Below are 19410 nucleotides of genomic sequence, written 5' to 3'. Positions count from 1 at the left end.
GAATTTAATAAACTGAAAAATATTCGAATTCATACAAAAATATTTTAAATTATCATTGTCTGTGATATTTATTGATGTTATGTTATTGTAAGCAGATTGTATGAAAAGTAAAATATGGAAAAAATCTCCTATTTCAGTTATTCTGAAATCAATGTTAATTCTTTTATTCATTTCCTCTAGAGATGAGCATGGAAAATCATTAAGTAAATAATCCGTACGATAAGAAATTTGTTGTGTATTGAGAAAATCATAAAATTTCTGTGCATATTCAATCAAATTGTTATCTTTATAATATGAATGGTCATTGTTAACTAATTTTGGTAATTCATTGTAAAAAGTGGCATATACTGACAAATATTTTGAATAGCGTTTGTGAAATTCTTGATGCACACCAATTAAATATATGGGGCTTAAAAAACGGTTCGTACAGTTCGTTGTAAATAAGTGACAGTTGTCTGGTAGAGCAGGAATGACTAACTCATTATCACGAGTACTATTCCATTCATTGGGGAAGAAATATTTGGAAAAGTTAGCGAAATAAAATACAACTTTTGAATAATCTCTAATCATTTTGTACTCGAAATAGGTAATCAATATGTCGAAATATCTATTCGCGATCAATGGATTAACATAATAAAAAGTATCATTGGATTGAAGCAGATAAAAATGTTTCATTATTTCATCATACACAAACTGTTTAGTATAATGAAGATCTTCTCTTTTTATTCTTGGTACTACTCTTCTGCCTGCTATAGGTGAAACTTTCCGTATCCCTGTCTGCATACTATCAGCTACGATTATTACCAATCTCTTGAATTCCATCTCAGGAAGTAAGGAATCAATTGTGTCCAAATAATTGTACAATAAACAGGGTGAACTTAACATAGACATATTACCACTCTTTCCTCTCTGTAGATAAAAATACTTAAAATTAATAATAATTGATAATTTACCGAAAATATGTACCTAATAAATATTCAGTATTATTTACCGAATAGTAAAATCTAATGATTGTAATCAAATCAATTAAATGTTTACTTAATAAATTGCAGGAAATTTTTCTGGATATATTTTATGGAATAATCCGTCGAACACGACGTTTCGGCACCGACATTTGTATCCTCATCAAGTGTTACATTTGAAATTTTGTTAAACAAACACACTTTACTTTTCAACATAACTTAAAAATTTTAATTATTGAACTATTAACATTAAATTTTAACTCACAAAAATATTATTAAAATTAAATTTTTTTAAAATTATAAAAAAACATGAGTCCTATAAAGAAGAGCGTGTTTTTTATATCTTCCGAAGAAATTAACGTTTCTTAATGTTCATAGGCTCATTTAAATCGTATTTTTTAGAGAATGGAGATTCTTTACCAAAAATTATTTACATACATTTCTTTAGAAAATGCAAGTCACAAAAGGGAAAAAACAAGGCCTTCTTAGTATATATTATTAAAATAACTATGACATTTATTTATAAAATTCCTTTTACACGTGACAAATAATTTATTTAAGAACATGCACAAATTTTTTTCATTTTTACTTCAAAATGGTGGCGATATACTCCATTTTTAAAAATGTCCATTTCCTATGGTAAGATCAATTCCAAACTTTCTAAAACAGATAGAACGAAAAAAAGTGAAATTTTCTTTCCCTCCTTTTTTAGAGTACTTTTTCCCCAAAACATAAAAAACACAGTGCCGTATTTGTTGGGTGATAGTGATTTGTCGAATGTAATCTAGAAATTTCAGAGACCGTCGAACACCGTTAAGGCGGAAGTCTGGATCTTTTGCACGTATTTTCAATGTAACGTTACAAGCCGTATCGTTTTTTTTATCCTTATTAAATTAAATTTTAATAAATTGTATTCACAATTACTATAATTAGAAGAGTATATTTCCTATTATATTTAATTATAACGGTAAAATATACATAAGCGAAATTAAAGAAAAATGAAAGGGTCATACGAGCCATCAAAATTGAACTCCCCTTTTCTTACTTAGAAAGGCATTAAGTAGTTTTGATTCTTAGTAAAATTCTATTCTATTACGCTTCTTCCAAAATACTTTTACAACTATTTTATCACAAATTCACAGAATAAATTATTGCACTAAACAAAACCGAACATATTGCAATAAGTTAGAGTTTTGCAATAGTGTCAACAAATTATAAGGAATTTACATTGCGCGTGCATCATTTTTACAACTTGAGAATCCAAATTCCATATCCTTCTTTGAACCAAAAACTTAATCGAATAAAATAATTGCCAAGTATGAACTAATGGAATAATTTCATAATTTTCCTCTTTAGCTCCATAAATTAAAAGTATCAAAGACTCTTTTAGGTTAATGACCAAAATGTAGTCTGTTGATAAAATGGAAACGTAAGCGTTTCTAAAAGATCTTTGATATCAAAGACTCTGTTGCAAATTCACATATTGCAACCAATATTAGGAACTAAACATTTTTGCACAGTAAGAGGGTGCAATGACATTAAAGTTATTCCAAGTTATAATAATTATTAGCCAATATAAGAATACGTTTCCCAATCCTTTATCCCTCTCCACTAAATTTTGACACACCCAAACCTCAATTTCAGGTATTAAAACTGATGTGTCCCAATGTAAATTGCTTCTTCGCGACAGTTAACTCCTGGAGACAGGTTATCGCGAGGTTGACCGTCTGCGAAACTCGGCCGGTTCAAGGGTTCGCCACGGGCAACCGAATTCGGGCGGACGTTAAAATCAAAAATCGCGAAGTGTTTGGAATAGAAAAGACTGAGAATTAACAGTGAACACAAAAATAAATAATGGAACAATTTAAACCATCTTATAAATAAAATCACGATTGTCGATTACTCTCGTTCATATATTCCACAATTTTGGCAGCCCTTTCGTCACACTTTGAATTGTTTTGAACTTATGACAACGATCATAAGACAAGTCCAAAACAATAGATATTCGAATTAAATAGCCGCGTAAAGATTGAGGAATCGAAACGAGTAGAGATAAAAACAAAATATTTAAAATGAGTGCTTCAAATTGTCCCATTTAAATAAGTTGTTAATAGTGAAAGTTCTGAATAGAAAAGACTGAGAATTAATGGTGAACAACACTTTAACAAATTAAAACAAATAAACAAATAGTTGCCCGTTCTAATAAGAAGGAGGACCAGCTCTAGATGACCTTTTCTCCCTTCCTTTAAGTGCGGTAGGAATTAAGGCCAATACTTCGTAAGTAACAAATAGTATCGTTTCAAAATTTAAGTAAATCCTTTTATTATGAAAATTGAATCATATTTCATCCAACTTGAGTTCATATTTTCGAAATCTGGTTTTGCGAAATTTAAAACTTGTAATAAAACTTGGTTATTTTAAATATATCATATTTGACATAAATTATTGTGATCTTTTATTTAAATAATAATGACAAGCTAGAAATTCTCTTAATAAAATTTATACAGAGGCGAGATGTACCAAGATTAAAGAGAGATAACGACCCCATAAATTATCAAAGAATTAAACTAAATAAAATATTATAAATTCCAATTCTTTCTTTGTTACAACTTCGAAGATAGTGATTCCTGATTATAATTAATACTCATTTTTTCATTAATTTTTGTAACATTCAAGAATTTTTTTTTCATAGTGAAATTTATTTAAACATTTTAAAATTTTTACATATTATTACACATATATTAAGCTAAATAAAAAAAATTTCTTTCTATATTTTTTGTTGTTAATAGCGAAGAAATGGCGACTGTAAAAAAAATCTCGAAATCTGGTTGACATGATATCTCCAGTCAGAACAGACGGAATCAATAAATTCAAACGGATTATTACAATATAGGTTAATGGTTACAGCCTGAACTAAAATAAAAAAATTTCATTGAAAAATAACAGAATGGCAGACTTTACTTTTTTAACCCTTCTTTTAAAACTAAAATTGTTTAAAAAAACCGGTTAAAAAATATTTAAAAATTACGATTTTAGCTCAGGCTGTAACCACTTACCTATATTTTACAAAGAAAAAACTTAGTCTCAAAATGAGTAGCGTACGCTACTCAAAATGAGTTGCAACAAAAATGAGACTCCTTGTCTCATTTTGAGCTTACACAAAAATACTCATAATGAGACCAATCATATTCATTATGAGTATAAAAGATACGTGAAAATTTTCATCAAATAATGAATAACCCAATAAAAACATAAAATATATTAATTAACTGTGCGTAAATGACGTAACAAATATTATGTAATATTCATTTCACATATATTTTGACTACAATTTTTCAATAAAGGCAAGCAAATTTTTAGGTTATAAATGTTTGTTGACATACCAGCAGGCCTGCATACCAGTAGTGCCAATCTGATTTCACACAACTTACTTCAATTAAATGGCGCTAAGTTTGAAAATTTATTTATCCTGTTATGTGTAATTTACTTTAATTAAGTTAATTTTTAATTAATAAATTGATTTTGTAAATAAAAAGACATTAAAATATTTTCAAATTAATCAAAATTAATATTTTTCACAGTAAATATATATGAAATATCACAAAATGACAAAACTGCAAATGTTACCAACCTAACATTTTGAAAATGTTTATCGACAGGTAATACTCATTTTGAGCAACTTGAAGTTAGTAATTTGTTCAAATTGAGTAGTACTCAAAATGAGATGCAACAAAAATGAGACCAAGTTTTTTCTGTGTAATAATCCGTTTGAATTTTTTGATTCCGTCTGTTCTGACTGGAGATATCATGTCAACCAGATTTTCGAGATTTTTTTTACAGTCGCCATTTCTTCGCTATTAACAACAAAAAATATAGAAAGAAATTTTTTTATTTAGCTTAATATATATGTAATAATAATAATATAATATAATATATAATGTAAAAATTTTTAAATGTTTAAATAAATTTCACTATGAAAAAAAAATTCTTGAAAATACGTGCAAAAGACCTAGACTGCCGCCTTAAAGTTTTGGTTGATAAGTTTAGACAATTTTTTAAAGAAATTATCAGATTTGCTTGAAAATCGTTACTCGGGGTTTTTTGGGTTCGTTAATTACAAATATCGCATCAGATTTTTTTAATTAAAAATAGCGGATCCAATATGGCGGCCATTTTTTTTTAATAATGCATTTTACTAATTCTTTTTAGCACCATAATTTTTCAAATGTTTTTGACACAACTTTAATTACATACTTGTACTTTCTAAAAGAATATACCTACAGATATACACCTGGCACAAGTCAAAATTTTGAAAACAAACATATTCACATCGTGTTTTGTTTTAAAATTATTAAAAATGTAATGTTAAACAACCAACACGCTTTCCTTTTTGGGAGGCATGTTTTTTCTAATTTTAAAAAACTTTTATTTTAATGATATTTTGGTGATTGTTCAATAGAATATATCCAGAAAAATTTTCTGAAATTTATTAAATACGAATAATGATCGTTGTAAAAATAATAAGTACTTATTATTTTGACAACTTGTCAACTTTGTATAAATAAAATTTTTAATTAAAAATCATACTTTCACTACATTTTCCAATGTGGGGAAATTCATTACGAACAACATTAGGTGGTATCCTAGTCCAATTGCGTTGGGTACAAGAAGGGGGTATAATAAACAACAACAAACGAAGACATTTTAAGTTAAAGTTTTAATCTCTAATTATTTCAAAAACTGTAAATGCCATTAAGGTATCATTTGACCATACGTTCTTATTATCATTCTTGAAATATTTGCAAAATTTGAAGAATTTCCACCGCACGAAACCAGAGATATTCGCTATCAAAGTTGCGTTTTTTTGCATGTAAAGCGCGAGTTATGGGTGGGGGAGGAGTATATTTTCATAAATATAAACATAAATTGTTTATAGATTTTTTCAAAAACTAATATGTAATACACGAATGTATTTTGAACCAAAATGTACAAAAAAATTTATAGTTTACCGTCTCCTTTTTAATAATTATGAACTAAAGCTTCTATTTTCTTTATATAGAAGATATCAAAACGGGCATTATATGTCTAACACCCTTCTTGCACCCAACGCTTCAATTTGAAATTATAAAATTGTTACTCATATTTTTATAAATTTTATACACTCAAGTTTTATGTTCAAATTTACATTGACTACAGATAAACTATATACTTTGCATGGCTTTTATTATTCTTTATACAAAAAGGATTTGTTTGTATAAGGAGGGAGATTATTTTTTAATTATAATACATTACGTACCATTAAATTTGAAATCAAGTTGTAAGCAGTAGTCATCACAATCATCCAATCCCCGCTTTCGTTTTGTATTTCATTTTTCAAATTTTCAAGTCGCAATGAAATTAAATCACTTTCCATTAAATACTCATTTTGATACAAAGACATCAAAATATTGAACCACGTCAGTTGTTTGCTTAATGATGAAGTGACAAGTTGTCGTAGAGTATCTATCCACCCTGGTATGTTGTAAGATGTCATACTTGATATATCTTTTATAAAACAAAATAATTTTAATACATATATTTTGTGTTCATTTTTACAAATGTTGCCAAATGAGGTATCGTTCACATTGAGTGAAAATACAGTTTCATTAATCCAGTTTAAATAATTAATTCTAGTAAACGGGTCTTTTATATTCTGCTTGTTAATATTATCGTAAAAAAATTTTTTTGTAACAACCAGATTTCTTGACTTGAAACACTTTAGACTTCTTTCAGAAATACTTGTCTTTTTATCTTGATCAACATTTTTGTTTTGAATTTGTTGCAGTAATGTGTTAAAATGCATTAAAAAACTTTCGCTCTCAGAATTAATGTTAAATCCAATCGAATTGCAAGCGAAATCATTGTCGAATGCTTTTAGGGAAGTGTACTTTGTTTTTTCTCTAAACAATTGTTCTCTTAATGCAAATAATTCCGAGAAACTTTCACCTGTTTTTAGTTTTTTGTTAACATATTCTACTAGAGGGCAGTTGGAGCAACTTGGTTTTAGAGGAACTAAAATATCTTCAAAAAATGGATTCTCTTTTCTTACGTTAACAAAATCAAACGTTACACCTAACTGATCGCCTAACAGCATTTTTTGACAGTATATAGTGAAAGAATTATCTAGAATGTTTACTGGATAAACAAAGTAGTATACATTGTGAGCTTCATATAGATAAAAATTTTCCGTTATCATATTATGCATCTTACTCCAATGTTTGTTGGTAATTTCATTATCGTATAATATTCTTTTACTCTGAGATATATTTCTAACTCTGTTTATTCCATCAGTAAATTTACGTGCTATAGTTACTATTAATGGTTTATAATTTTTTCGAAATAGGCATTGATCAAGTACAAGGGAGTAATCGTAAAGAGTACAGATATCATCATCAGACATGGATTGGTTTCTTTCCTTTGTTTCTACCTGTAAAATACCAATTTGGAAAATTATTCTTTTATTTTTAGCACAAAATCCTACAGATAAGAAAATTTCTTTTCCCATGCACTGAGAAATCGATTTATTTGAATTAAACATATTTTGTTTAAACCAGAACTTAGCTTATTTCTTCTACACATTCAAACATAGTTAAGTTTAATTTAAACAAATTTTTTGGTTCCTTTGAAGAATTAATATATTTAATTCAAACATAAACTATGATCAATTTTAAATTATATGCACAATCATGTTTTTAGTTTGAATCAAGCATAAAATTTTTAACCCGTTGACTGTGTATCAGGACGATTACAAGCGACTCTATGAAAAAACATGCCATCACTTTTTTAATCATATCTCGTAAATAAAAGGAGATACAAAAAAACTTAAATACGGTTAGAAAGCTAATTAAATTTTGCGTAAAATAAGCCGTCTTTGAAGTAATTTCGTTAACTATTTTTTGAGTCTTAGAGTGAGAAATAAATAACAAAAATTATCAAATTTTCTCATTTTTGTCTCTTGACTTCAACTTTTTCAAAAATCTAGAAAAATTTAGATAACATTTTTTTAAAAACACACTTCGTTAGAATTTCAGCTTTAAAATAAGCCTTCGAAAATTAAAAAAGGTTAATCCGTCTTCGATATATCATTAAAAATGTGAAGCCGTTTTTAGACGATTGGTGCATTGGAATTTAACTATGACGACTCGATTCTAGCTTCGCGTGGCTGCAAATGGGAGAGAAAACAGGGACGGATTTATGCTGGGGAATAATAAATAATGATGTTTCATGAGTAATATAAACAAACTCGAAAGTTCATCGTTCTCCCGTGTCAATTCGTCTCTCCTTTCTCTCTCATTCGCAGCCGCGCGAAGCCAGAATTGAGTTGTCAGAGTTGAATTTCAATACACTAATCGGTGGAAACACGGCTTTACATTTTTAATGATATATTGAAGACGGATTAACCTTTTTTAATTTTCGAAGGCTTATTTTAAAGCTGAAATTCTAACGAAGATTTTTGTGTTTTTAGAAAATTTTATCTAAAATGTTTCTAGATTTTTGAAAAAGTTGAAGTCAAGAGACAAAAATGAGAAAATTTGATAATTTTTTAATTTCTTTCTTACTCTACAACTCAAAAAATAGTTAACGAAATGACTTCAAAGATGGCTTATTTTACGCAAAATTTAATCAGCATTCTAACTGTATTTAAGATTTTTTTGTATCTCCTTTTATTTACGATATATGATTGAAAAAGTGATGGCATGTTTTTTTATAGAGTCGCGTGTAATCGTCCTGATACTCGTGGACGGTAGTGTATGCGCAAAACTAAGACTGGCCAAAACACTGATCACTATATACCTCTGGATTGGAAATGCTGTGAGCAGAACTTTTACCACGGCGGCCATCTTTCATTGTAGTAAAAGTACAAAATTATGGCGCGAAAGCCTTGTTTCATATTACAGTAAATTTCTTTTTTATTGTAAGTAGATGTATGAATAAACAACTCATGTATAGAATATAAAATGTTAAAATTAATAATTATTATTATCATTATTATTATTACTTCAAATACAAGGCTTTCGCGCCATAATTTTGTACTTTTACTACAATGAAAGATGGCCGCCGTGGTAAAAGTTCTGCTCATAGCATTTCCAATCCAGAGGTATATAGAGATCAGTGGGCCAAAAGTGCTTATGACGCATATGGGCCTATCTACGAAACTTTTAACTTTTATGTGACTCAAATCGAATACTTAAAAGTCCGTATTATATTAGATTAAAACTTATTGTTTAGTTATATTTTCCTAAATTATACTAATGGCCAATTGATCTGCCCTAGGATAAAGTGTCTGTTAGTTAACTGACAGAATAAATTTATCAGGAGGTTAAATTTGGTTAAACTGCTGGTTAGCATTTTTGGGTTGATCCACGTAAATACAAGTGCCAGTTAACTATCTAGCAGATAAATAACGAAAAGTAGGGAATTCTAGTACTTTTTGTATTAGAATTGACACTCTGGCAGCACTGACGCTAAAAAGCTGATGCTTAGATTGCCCGAGTTGATGCACATAATTATATAGATTTGTTTATTTGATAAAATAATTATTTCATTTCATACTATTTTTATTACTTCTTAAATAAATGCATTGAAATCCACATAATTATTATTTTTATATTATTTTGTAAAAATGTTTGGAAAGTCATTTTTAATGAATAATAATAAATTATTCATTATTTCATTCATTATTTGGTTACAATACAATTATTGTATTGTAACCAAATATATACACGGAAAAAATTAATCTCTAAACTTGAAATAATATTAATTTGAAGTCCAATGAAATATAAGTGTATCTAAATTAAACATTATAGTCACAATTACTGTGATAAGTTGTGTTTGATTCTGTCAAACTTTATACCAGAAAACGCCATAAATTCACATCTCTGATTTAGAGATTTGTTAATTTCACAACTTTTTTTATATGAATTAGGTACATTGTGTTTTAAGTTAATCAGTGACAAAAAAGATTTAAACCATTTTAATTAATTAAGTATTAATTTTATTTTCAAATATCCAAATAAAAGCGAAGGTCTGTGAAGGAAGGTCTGTGAAATTTTAAGGTTACAATTGTCGCCCGACAAAATACGGCACTGACTGATTTAAATGACGTGAAATAGGTAAATAAACATTTTTCAACCACTTTTTCTCTAAACACAGACACTTTTTACAAAATAGGCCAACATACAATGGGTAAGAATCTTCTTAAGGGGAGGTTCTCATTGCAGAGGCCAAAATAAACACAAACTTTGACAATTTTTTGCAAAGAACGGCTATGACTTAGCGATTTAGTTTTTTTTCTAAATAAAGATACATTCTTGAACTTTTACAACATATATTTCATTTTCAAAAAAATGCAAAATGGCGGCCAATATGGCGCATCTAGAAAATAATGTTTTTTTAAATAAGGAAAACGGTGGGCATTCTACACTGCGCAATTTTTAGTCTAAAACAGAAACTCAAAATTTTTTATAAAGATGACATCCTAAAGAATAGGTTATACCTATAAAATAGTTAAAAAGTTAACAAAATGACAAAATGGCGGACACATTTTTAAAAAAACTGCGTTTTTGCATTATTTTTCCATATTTGACCTCTTGTAAAAATCTGTATTGTTAACAATTTTATCATATTATAGGTATAACCCCTGTAGAATTTAGTTACCTTTAATAAACCACAAACCCGAAGTTGATTGATTAAATAGTTTAGACGCTACGATGCCCACCAGTTTAAAAAATCTTGTTTCGAGAAAAACGCGTTTAGCTTGAAAAACATTTTTGTGCAATAATTGTATTCTTTGCAATTCTTTGTTCAATTTGCGTATATGATAAATATCTATAGGTATTTAGGGTCTCTCTTTACGATTCTGAGGTCAGATTTGCAAAATTTTTAAAAATTGATGTGATTTGCCTGACATTTGTTACTTAGTGCTCGGGACGTCGGTTAGTTCAAGACTCTATAAAATCGAAAATATTCTTCGGATCAAAAAATCGGTATACACACATATTCTACATATATATAGCTTTCAAAAAATACAATAAAAAAGAAATCAATTTTTTTGACTCCCGCGATGGGAACCTCCCCTTAATAACCTAAATTCAAAAGATTGTTTAAATTCATGCAGAAACGCGGTTGTCAAGCGGTTGTAAAATGTAAAATTGGAAATGATTGGAAAGTAATGTAATGACAGACAACAAGAAGCGGATTACTGCCAGTCGCCAGAAGAGGGCAGAAGCATGCAGAGAGCACAATGGTCCAGCTGTTATATTCTTAGCATTACATCACTTTCCAATTTTACATTTTCAACCGCGTTTCTGCATGAATTTAAACCATCTTTTGAATTTAGGTAATTAAGAAGATTCCTACTCGTTGTATGTTGGCCTATTTTGTAAAAAGTGTTTGTGTTTAGAGAAAAAGTGGTTGAAAAATGTTTATTTACCTATTTCACGTCATTTAAATCAGTCAGTGTCGTATTTTGTCGGGCGATAATTGTAACCTACAAATTTTACAGACCTTCCAACGCCGTTAAAACAAAAAAATGAAATAAAAATATAAAATTCGTATTGTGTTTTAAAAATATCCAACTACTTTTTTATACTTGTCAATATATAGTTCATACAGGGAAAACAATATAAATATTTTGTGAATAATTCTCACTCTAAATTGTGATAAATTATAAATTCTTATTACATCGAGTTATTACAAAAATTAGAATTATATAAATATACGACTAAAATTTTTAATATTGTTTATTCAAATAATATATTAGATTATTTGAATTTATTCAAGTAAGTTGATAGTTTAGAACATATGTTCCATATGTCATAAAATTTGAGATTCCTAATATCATTTTTAGGCATAAGAAATACGTGTTCTTCACAATACTAATATTCGGATTAGATATAATACCAAATTTCAGTTTTAGTGATCTGCTTACATCTTACGTCCGATTCCAGTGATAGTTTATGCCTAAATCTCAGATTTAATCTCTAATTTAGAGATTAATTTTTTTCCGTGTACATTGCAATTGAAATAAATATTTACTTTATTTAATTTTTATTGCTTTTTCCTTCTTCTTAAAAAATTTGTTGTAAATAAATAAATTCATTGAAATGTATGTATTTATTTATATAGTTTTTATTGCTTTTTCTTATATTAATTAATTTCATAATTTTCTTAAAATGTATTGGTCAATTTGTTTCTTGTAAATAAATGAATTGTAATTCAAATAATTTATTGTTTTTATATTATTTTTCATAGTTTTTATTGTTGTTTTCATAATTAATTTCAAAACATGCATAAAATATTTTTAAATAAATGTATTTATTGTAAATAAATTAAAATTCAAATAAGTTAAAATCTTTATATTATCATTCTTTTTGTTGTTTTTTAATAATGAGAAAATGAATAACGATAAATTTAAATGATTTTCTGTTTTCAAATTATTCTTCATAGTTTATGAATTCTTGAGTTCTTTATTTAAAAATTAGTGTTTGTAGGTTTTGTGGCTTTTTGTTAATAATTCATTTCTAACTAAAGATGTTAATAAAAGTCGTGATTTTATTTAAATTTATACATTTTTAAAAGGCACAACTACAATTTTACTTCAAACAGGTCCATGTATAGTGTGATCGAAGCATTGCCTCACAGATATTCAAAAAAAGTATTCCGCTCAAGGATTTGAAAACTATCAATTTTAATAACCCCTTGACTGTGGATGACGTGTATACACGTCATGAAAAAAACTGGCCCAAACAGTGGATGACGTGTATACACGTCATGGCCCAAACAAGAAAACATCTTAACGTATATTCGCAAAAATTCTTACCTGGGGGTTTTTGGGGTCGCTGATCACAATTCTGAAGTCAGATTTTCAAAATAAATAATTTTTTATCCAAAATGGTCGCCAAAAATTTTGAAAAATTTCAAAAGTAGATAAATTCTTTTAAAAATTCTAACTCGGGGGTTTTTGGGATCGCTGATCACGATTCTGAAGTCATATTTTCAAAATACATAATTTTTTATCCAAAATGGCCGCTAAAAATTTTGAAAAATTTCAAAAGTGGATAAATTTTTTTAAAAATTCTTACTCGGGGGTTTTTGGGGTCGCTGATCACGATTCTAAAGTCAGATTTTCAAAATAAATAATTTTTTATCCAAAATGGCCGCCAAAAATTTTGAAAATTTTTAAAGTAGATAAATTCTTTTAAAAATTCTTACTCGGGGGTTTTTGGGGTCGCTGATCACGATTCTGAAGTCATATTTTTAAAATAAATAATTTTTCATACAAAATGTCCGCCAAAAATTTTGAAAAATTTCAAAAGTGGATAAATTCTTTTAAAAATTCTTACTATTTAAACTTTGAAAAACTAATAACAGATGCGTAATCAGTGACCACGAAAACCCCCGAGTAATGAATTTTAAGCGAATCTAATGAATTTTTCAAAATTGTGTCTGCCATTTTGGATCCGCCATTTTGAATTTTTGAAAACTGACACCGGAATCGTAATCAGCGAACACGAAAACCCCCCGAGTAACGAATTTTAAGCGAATCCAATTAATTTTTCAAAATCGTGTTCGCCATTTTGAATTCCTGCCCATTTTTGCCTGTTTCTGACGGGTTATCTAGTTTTCTTTTCTATAAATTGGTATCAAACTTGGAGGGTCAATTGATAATTCCACTAACTACCGGGAAAAGTTTCACATAAACAAAAATAAGCCTACAAGTCAATTTATAAAGCGGGGGACAGCAATATTCCCTTTTAAATGAAGGGAATATTCTACATGTCATGGAATACATGTCATGGTCAGTATAAGTAAACGACTGGATGTATCTTTCAAAAATTTGGTACTAAGGGGTATTCTGGGTCGCTGAACACGAATAATTGGGGTAACCCTGGTTAAAAAACCGGACAGATTTCGGACTAATCCGAAATTTGTCCGAAACAATGCGGTTTATGGTCAGGTTTTTGTCACCCGAAATTAATCCGGAAAAATCCAAACTCTATACGGTTTGTGAACAACTAGTGAATCCGGAGTTGGTCCGATAAAGTTGTATACAACTAGTGAATCCGGAATTAGTCCAAAACAGTCAAAAATTAGTCCGGACAATTTAGTAAATGTTAAAAAAAATAATTATACAAGTTACATATATTAATTATTATTACTTTATGGTACATTCAACATATTTTTCGATTTACCTATCGCAATTTTATTTACATTAACTTAAAATTTCTAACGCTTGGGAATTCGAACCTGCACCTATCTAACATTATAGCGCACCGAAATCAAATACACTAACCACTATACCACGTTCGCATGGGAGTTCAAATTCATAATAGAATTTATCAAGTTCCACGAAAAGAAATGACAAAAAACTAACACATCAGTGTTAATTATAATATTGAAAAAGATAACTAATAATACTAGTGTAAAATCAAATTGACTGCAAAAGTAAATATTTTACTTACCATAAGTAAATACCCTGAATAAAAAGTCGGACCGATTTCGGACTAATCCGGAATTTGTCCGCAACAGTACGGTTTATTGTGAAGTTTTTCACCCTGAATTAAGTTTAAAATCAATACCGTTTTTTATCACTATTGAATCCGTAATAAGCCCGGTTTAGTCTGTAGTTAGTCAGATCATATGCGACTAGTAAATGCAGAAGTAATCCGGTTGGTTTAACCAGTGAATCAGCAGCTAATCCGAAACAGTCTGCTTATGGACAGGTTTTTGTCGCTCGGAATTTGACCGGATAAATTCAAACTCAATGCGGTTTGTGTATAACTAGTGAATCCGGAATTAGTCCGATCTAGTCCGAAGTTAGTCTGATAATACGCAACTTGCAAATGTGAAATTATTAAATCCGGAATTAATCTGGTTTTGGTCAGGTTTTTGTCATACGAAATTATAATTAGTTTGAATTTATCTGCATTCAATACAAATTTATTTTAATATACAAATTCAATATTATACCAAAATCATTCTGGATTAAGTCTGAATTTGTTTGAATATGGATTGTTTTGAACTTGTCTGTGGATTGTATATATTTACAAATTCTTAAAATAATAAGACTTATTTTCGGACTGGGGTGTTGTGATCGGAAATTATTCGGATTGACGCTGACTATTACCGGATTCTTTGCATACAGATTTTGGATTGTTCCATACTTGTTTCGGATTAAATCTTTCAACTGGATTAAATTCGGATTATTGCGGACTGATTTCGTATTCTTTACATATTGATTTCGGATTATTTCGTATTTATTTTACATGAGTTTTTTTGACGGACATAATTTCGGATTGTTGCATAATAATTACGGACTTAATTCAGACATTTAAGATTATTCCAGACTGATTTAGGATTCACAATTTCACTCGGATTGATGTTAGATTAACGCGGATAATTTTCGTACAATTATCGGACTAATCCACACTAATGTGCCCGGATTTAATTCGGATTAGTCCGAAATTTTTACCAGGGATATAATATTATTCGGGTGACCGTCTATTACTGGATTCTTAACATACATATTTCTGATTGTTTCATATTTGTTTCGGAATATGATTTTTACCACACTAATTCCGAATTGAAGCGGACTAATGTCAGATTCTTTGTGTACAGATTTCGGATTATTTCGTATTTGTTTTGGATTATACCTTTTAGTTGGATTAAATCCGGATTGTTGCAGACAATTTTCGGATTCTTAGCATACAGATTTCGGATTGTTTCGTACTTTTTTCGGAATAGGATTTTGCCACAATTAATTTCAAATTGTTGCGGACTAATACCGGATTTCTAGCTTACAGAATTCGGATTGCTCCGGAAATTTTGCGGATTAAGTTTTTCTAACTAGATTAAACTCGGATTGTTGCGGACTGATTCCGTATTCTTAACATATTGGTTTCGGATAATTACGTACTTATTTTAGAAGAATTCTTCACCGGTCATAAGTTCGTATTGTTGCGGACTAATTACGCACTGAATTCGTAGACATTCAGGATTACTCCGGAGTGTTTTCGGATTCAGGTTTTCGTTCGGATTGATATCAGACTAGCGCGGATCATTTTCGGACCTTTTTCGTTCAATTTTCGGACTAATCCGTACTAATCTGTCCGTATTTAATCCGGAATTAGTCCGAAATTTTTACCAGGGAAGATAACCCTACGGATCATCATGCCCATACCATGGGGGATCATCTTGGACACCCCGGTGTCCAAGATAATCCTTTTGTAAGGTTTTAGAAAAATTAAATTTAATAGTAAAATATTAATTAGCTGCAAATATTTCAAAACATAATAGTTAGATAGATTAATTATCTAGTAGTGCGTACAAAAAAACTCGAATATGTTGATTTTTCTTTGAATAATAGGTTTTTTCCCTTAGGGAGATCATCTCGTACATCTTTCCCCTACTTTTGTTTCAATACATAAACTTAAAAATGCATATGTACCGAAAGTTAAATGTGATTTTTTGATTAAAAAATTAAGCAAAATAAGAATATGTTACATAAGCTAAAAATTAATAATTTTACATTTTACTCACATAAATGTGATAATTTAAAAGTTCCACCTCCTGGGAAATTAATTTTAAATTTACTAAGTTACTTTTAATGTATTATACAATAAAATGTAAAAAGTTAACAGTTTCAAGCGAATCCATTAAGTTTACAAATTCGTCATTCGCCATATTGGATCCGCTATTTTGAATTTAGAAAATCCGACTTTAAATTCGTAATCAGCGATCTCAAAAACCCCCGAGTAACGAGTTTCAATCAAATTCAATTAGTTTTTAAATTTGTCCGTTCAGTCTGTCCGTTTATATTTCAGTTCCGGAAGGGGTTAATAATAAGTGTTAAACATTGGCGGCGTGAGTTAAAAATAAATCACGCACACGAATTTTTAGTACTAAAACATTCTTGAACACGTATGCAAAGTGACATCTATGTGCATACAAATTAATAAAAAAAAATTTTTTCTTAAAAGTCAAAAGTTTTATGGATTTGCCCATATAATATAAAAAAAATAATTTTTGACTCCACTGTAGAGTTAAGTCTCAAACCAAGGTGAGCCATTTTGAACCTTTTTCGGACTACAAATTTTAAAACCTTTTTAATAAATTAATTAATAGAAAAATAATCAAAAATATGATACAAATTATAATGTCTTAGTTGTCAGGTTCAAGGAGTGATTTTTTAGAGTCAAATTTTTTTTATATTATTTGAAATATTCATTAAAATACAAAATACCGTGATAATACCCACTTTTACCCTAGACAATTCAAGTGAAATTTTTTCTACGATTTTACTAATTTATTCTAGAAAAGAACCTAATAAAATAATTTTATATATTATTCTTAAAAATTTAGTAATAGTTTTGAAGTTTAACTTACATCGCTTCCTCTCAAGATTGAAATTTGCCCAAGTAGAACTGGCAAAATCAAGTTGAATGCCACCAAAAGTTTACTGCGGTAGATCATGTTTGGTTGTTGTGTAAATATTTGCTTCGACTCACGTACTGATATACTTTTGAAAAAAAATTCTCTGCTAAAATGAAAAATAATAACAGATAAACAATATTTTAACAACTTTCCTTTTATAACTTTATTTTTTAATAGTTCAGAAATCAAAATTTCGTGCACGAGAAATATAAATATTAAACCACTGCCAAGGTTAACTAAGTGATTAAAATGAATATTATTTTTTGTTTCAGGTGAGTTAAATTATTTTATGCCTCAGCCTATTACGTAAGTAAACATTCTTTTCGATAATTTATTTAGTAGAAACCAAAAACGACGTTTCAATTTTAATTATTTAATTTTTTCTTCCTATTTTTTTGAACATTCACTATTCGATCTATCGAAATGAAGACAAATTTTAGGTATTTGTATACCTAAAAATATTCTCGATCGTAAACTGACATAGCTGACAGTTATTAAAACCTGATATCACACGAAACGACTTTTTCGGCAACTATAAAAAAACGAAATATCACCACCGGAAAATCTATAGATTTTCCGGTGGCGATATTTCGTTTTTTTGTACCTTGCCATCAGTTGTTGTCTCTAATATACAAAGGACACAGGACGTGAAAGTTGATTTTTCCAAAAAATCGTTTGATTGCTGTTGAATTTAACAAGAGTGTTATTCAATTCAAAAATTTTTGAAAGGCTGAATTAAAATAATCAACGTTTATTGTTGATTTGTAAAAGAATCTGTAATCATTTAAATTAATTTGAAATCTTCTTTTAAAACTAAATTATATCATGATAAACCCAAATATATTATTTTTATTTTTGAGAAAAATCCCTGCAACAAATTATAAAAATGCTTTGCGAATACTTTCCACAATTATGAAAAATTTAGAGTCACGCACATAAATATAACAACCTAATCACACCAAACTTAACGAGGACAGTTACGGAAGCATAAAATTACCGCTGCAAAATAAACTGACCCTTCTCTTGTCAAGCTGCTTTCTTTTTCCACTAGTTCTTTAGTGGTTTAAAAAAAATTTCATGGCAAAAGCGCTTCTCATGACCTACTTTACAGTCCACTATAAAAACCAAAAGTAAAAATTCTATAACGTAGCTTGCAATTATTTTTTTAAATTTTACGGAAAATTACATTTCTTTAAAAAAATTATTTTACCCGTCGCGTCGCTTTTCTTGTCATATATATGTTCTCGATAGCAGGGAATTTAATTGCATTTGCGTTCGAAACGCGTTTACATTAACGAGCAATAGTATCGAGAATTTGACTGGGGATTGAGCCTTTAATCGAATACTGTTATGGTGAATATTTCAGCAAATGAGAATTAAGGACTATTCAGTGTTGTCATTGCGAAATGAAAAATATTCCAATTATTTCGAATTGTTCTTTAAGTTTCTCGTTGCCTTTTTCAACTCTTTTCTGCTCTTGATAATTTTGAAATCTAACCGAAGCTTTTTTAAATTTATTATTTTCTTATCGGGAATTTAAGAATAGCATCTCTTAAATATACATAAAGTAAGATATGCTTGTATTAAATATTTAGTCTAAATTTAATTAAAGAAAAGAAATTAAAATTCTGTCAACAGAAATTTTATTTGATATATAAAGAAATTAGGAATCTTTTTCAAATGTTTATATTTAGTCAAGTTATAAAGCATGTTTACATTCTACCTTATATGTTTGAATTCTTATTTTACCTTCATGAGCCTCCGCGGCATAGTTGAGCTTTTGATTTATAAACCGCTTCTAACAGAGGCTTGCGTTCGAGACCTCATGATGCTGGGTATCCAAGGAAATAAATTTTCTTTAATAGGCAAGTAAAATGTAAATCCAACATGAATCATTTTTTCACATTATTTTTTAAATATTCTTTTGAATAATTGACATTAATGTGAAATAGTTTTAGTTGTATTTTAGTTAAAC

General features: G+C 28.8%; 2 protein-coding genes across 4 annotated transcripts in view; one reads left to right on the top strand and one right to left on the bottom strand.

Annotated features, from left to right (window-relative positions):
- Nucleotides 1-19410, top strand: part of LOC122498647 (KH domain-containing, RNA-binding, signal transduction-associated protein 2-like) — a 434337-nt gene that overhangs the window by 342066 nt on the left and 72861 nt on the right. The window lies entirely within an intron of this gene.
- On the bottom strand, nucleotides 1477-17528 carry LOC122498644. The gene is made up of 3 exons (XM_043606474.1): nucleotides 17388-17528; nucleotides 6259-7428; nucleotides 1477-1622 (listed from the first exon to the last, which is right to left on the bottom strand). The coding sequence occupies exons 1-3, from the start codon at nucleotides 17472-17474 to the stop codon at nucleotides 1608-1610; spliced, it is 1272 nt and encodes a 423-aa protein (XP_043462409.1). The 5' UTR covers nucleotides 17475-17528; the 3' UTR covers nucleotides 1477-1607.

Source organism: Leptopilina heterotoma, unplaced genomic scaffold, assembly GCF_015476425.1.
Source record: "Leptopilina heterotoma isolate Lh14 unplaced genomic scaffold, ASM1547642v1 Lhet_156, whole genome shotgun sequence".
NCBI lineage: Eukaryota > Metazoa > Arthropoda > Insecta > Hymenoptera > Figitidae > Leptopilina > Leptopilina heterotoma.
The sequence above is the reverse complement of the archived record's forward strand: the minus strand, read 5'-3'. Positions and strand labels throughout refer to the sequence as shown.

Coding starts and splice junctions, on each gene's coding strand:
- LOC122498644 (XM_043606474.1), bottom strand. CDS start 17,474: ATGATCTACCGCAGTAAACTTTTGGTGGCATTCAACTTGATTTTGCCA. Junction 7,429..17,387: donor CAATCTTGAGAGGAAGCGAT/GTAAGTTAAACT, acceptor GGTATTTTACAG/GTAGAAACAAAGGAAAGAAA.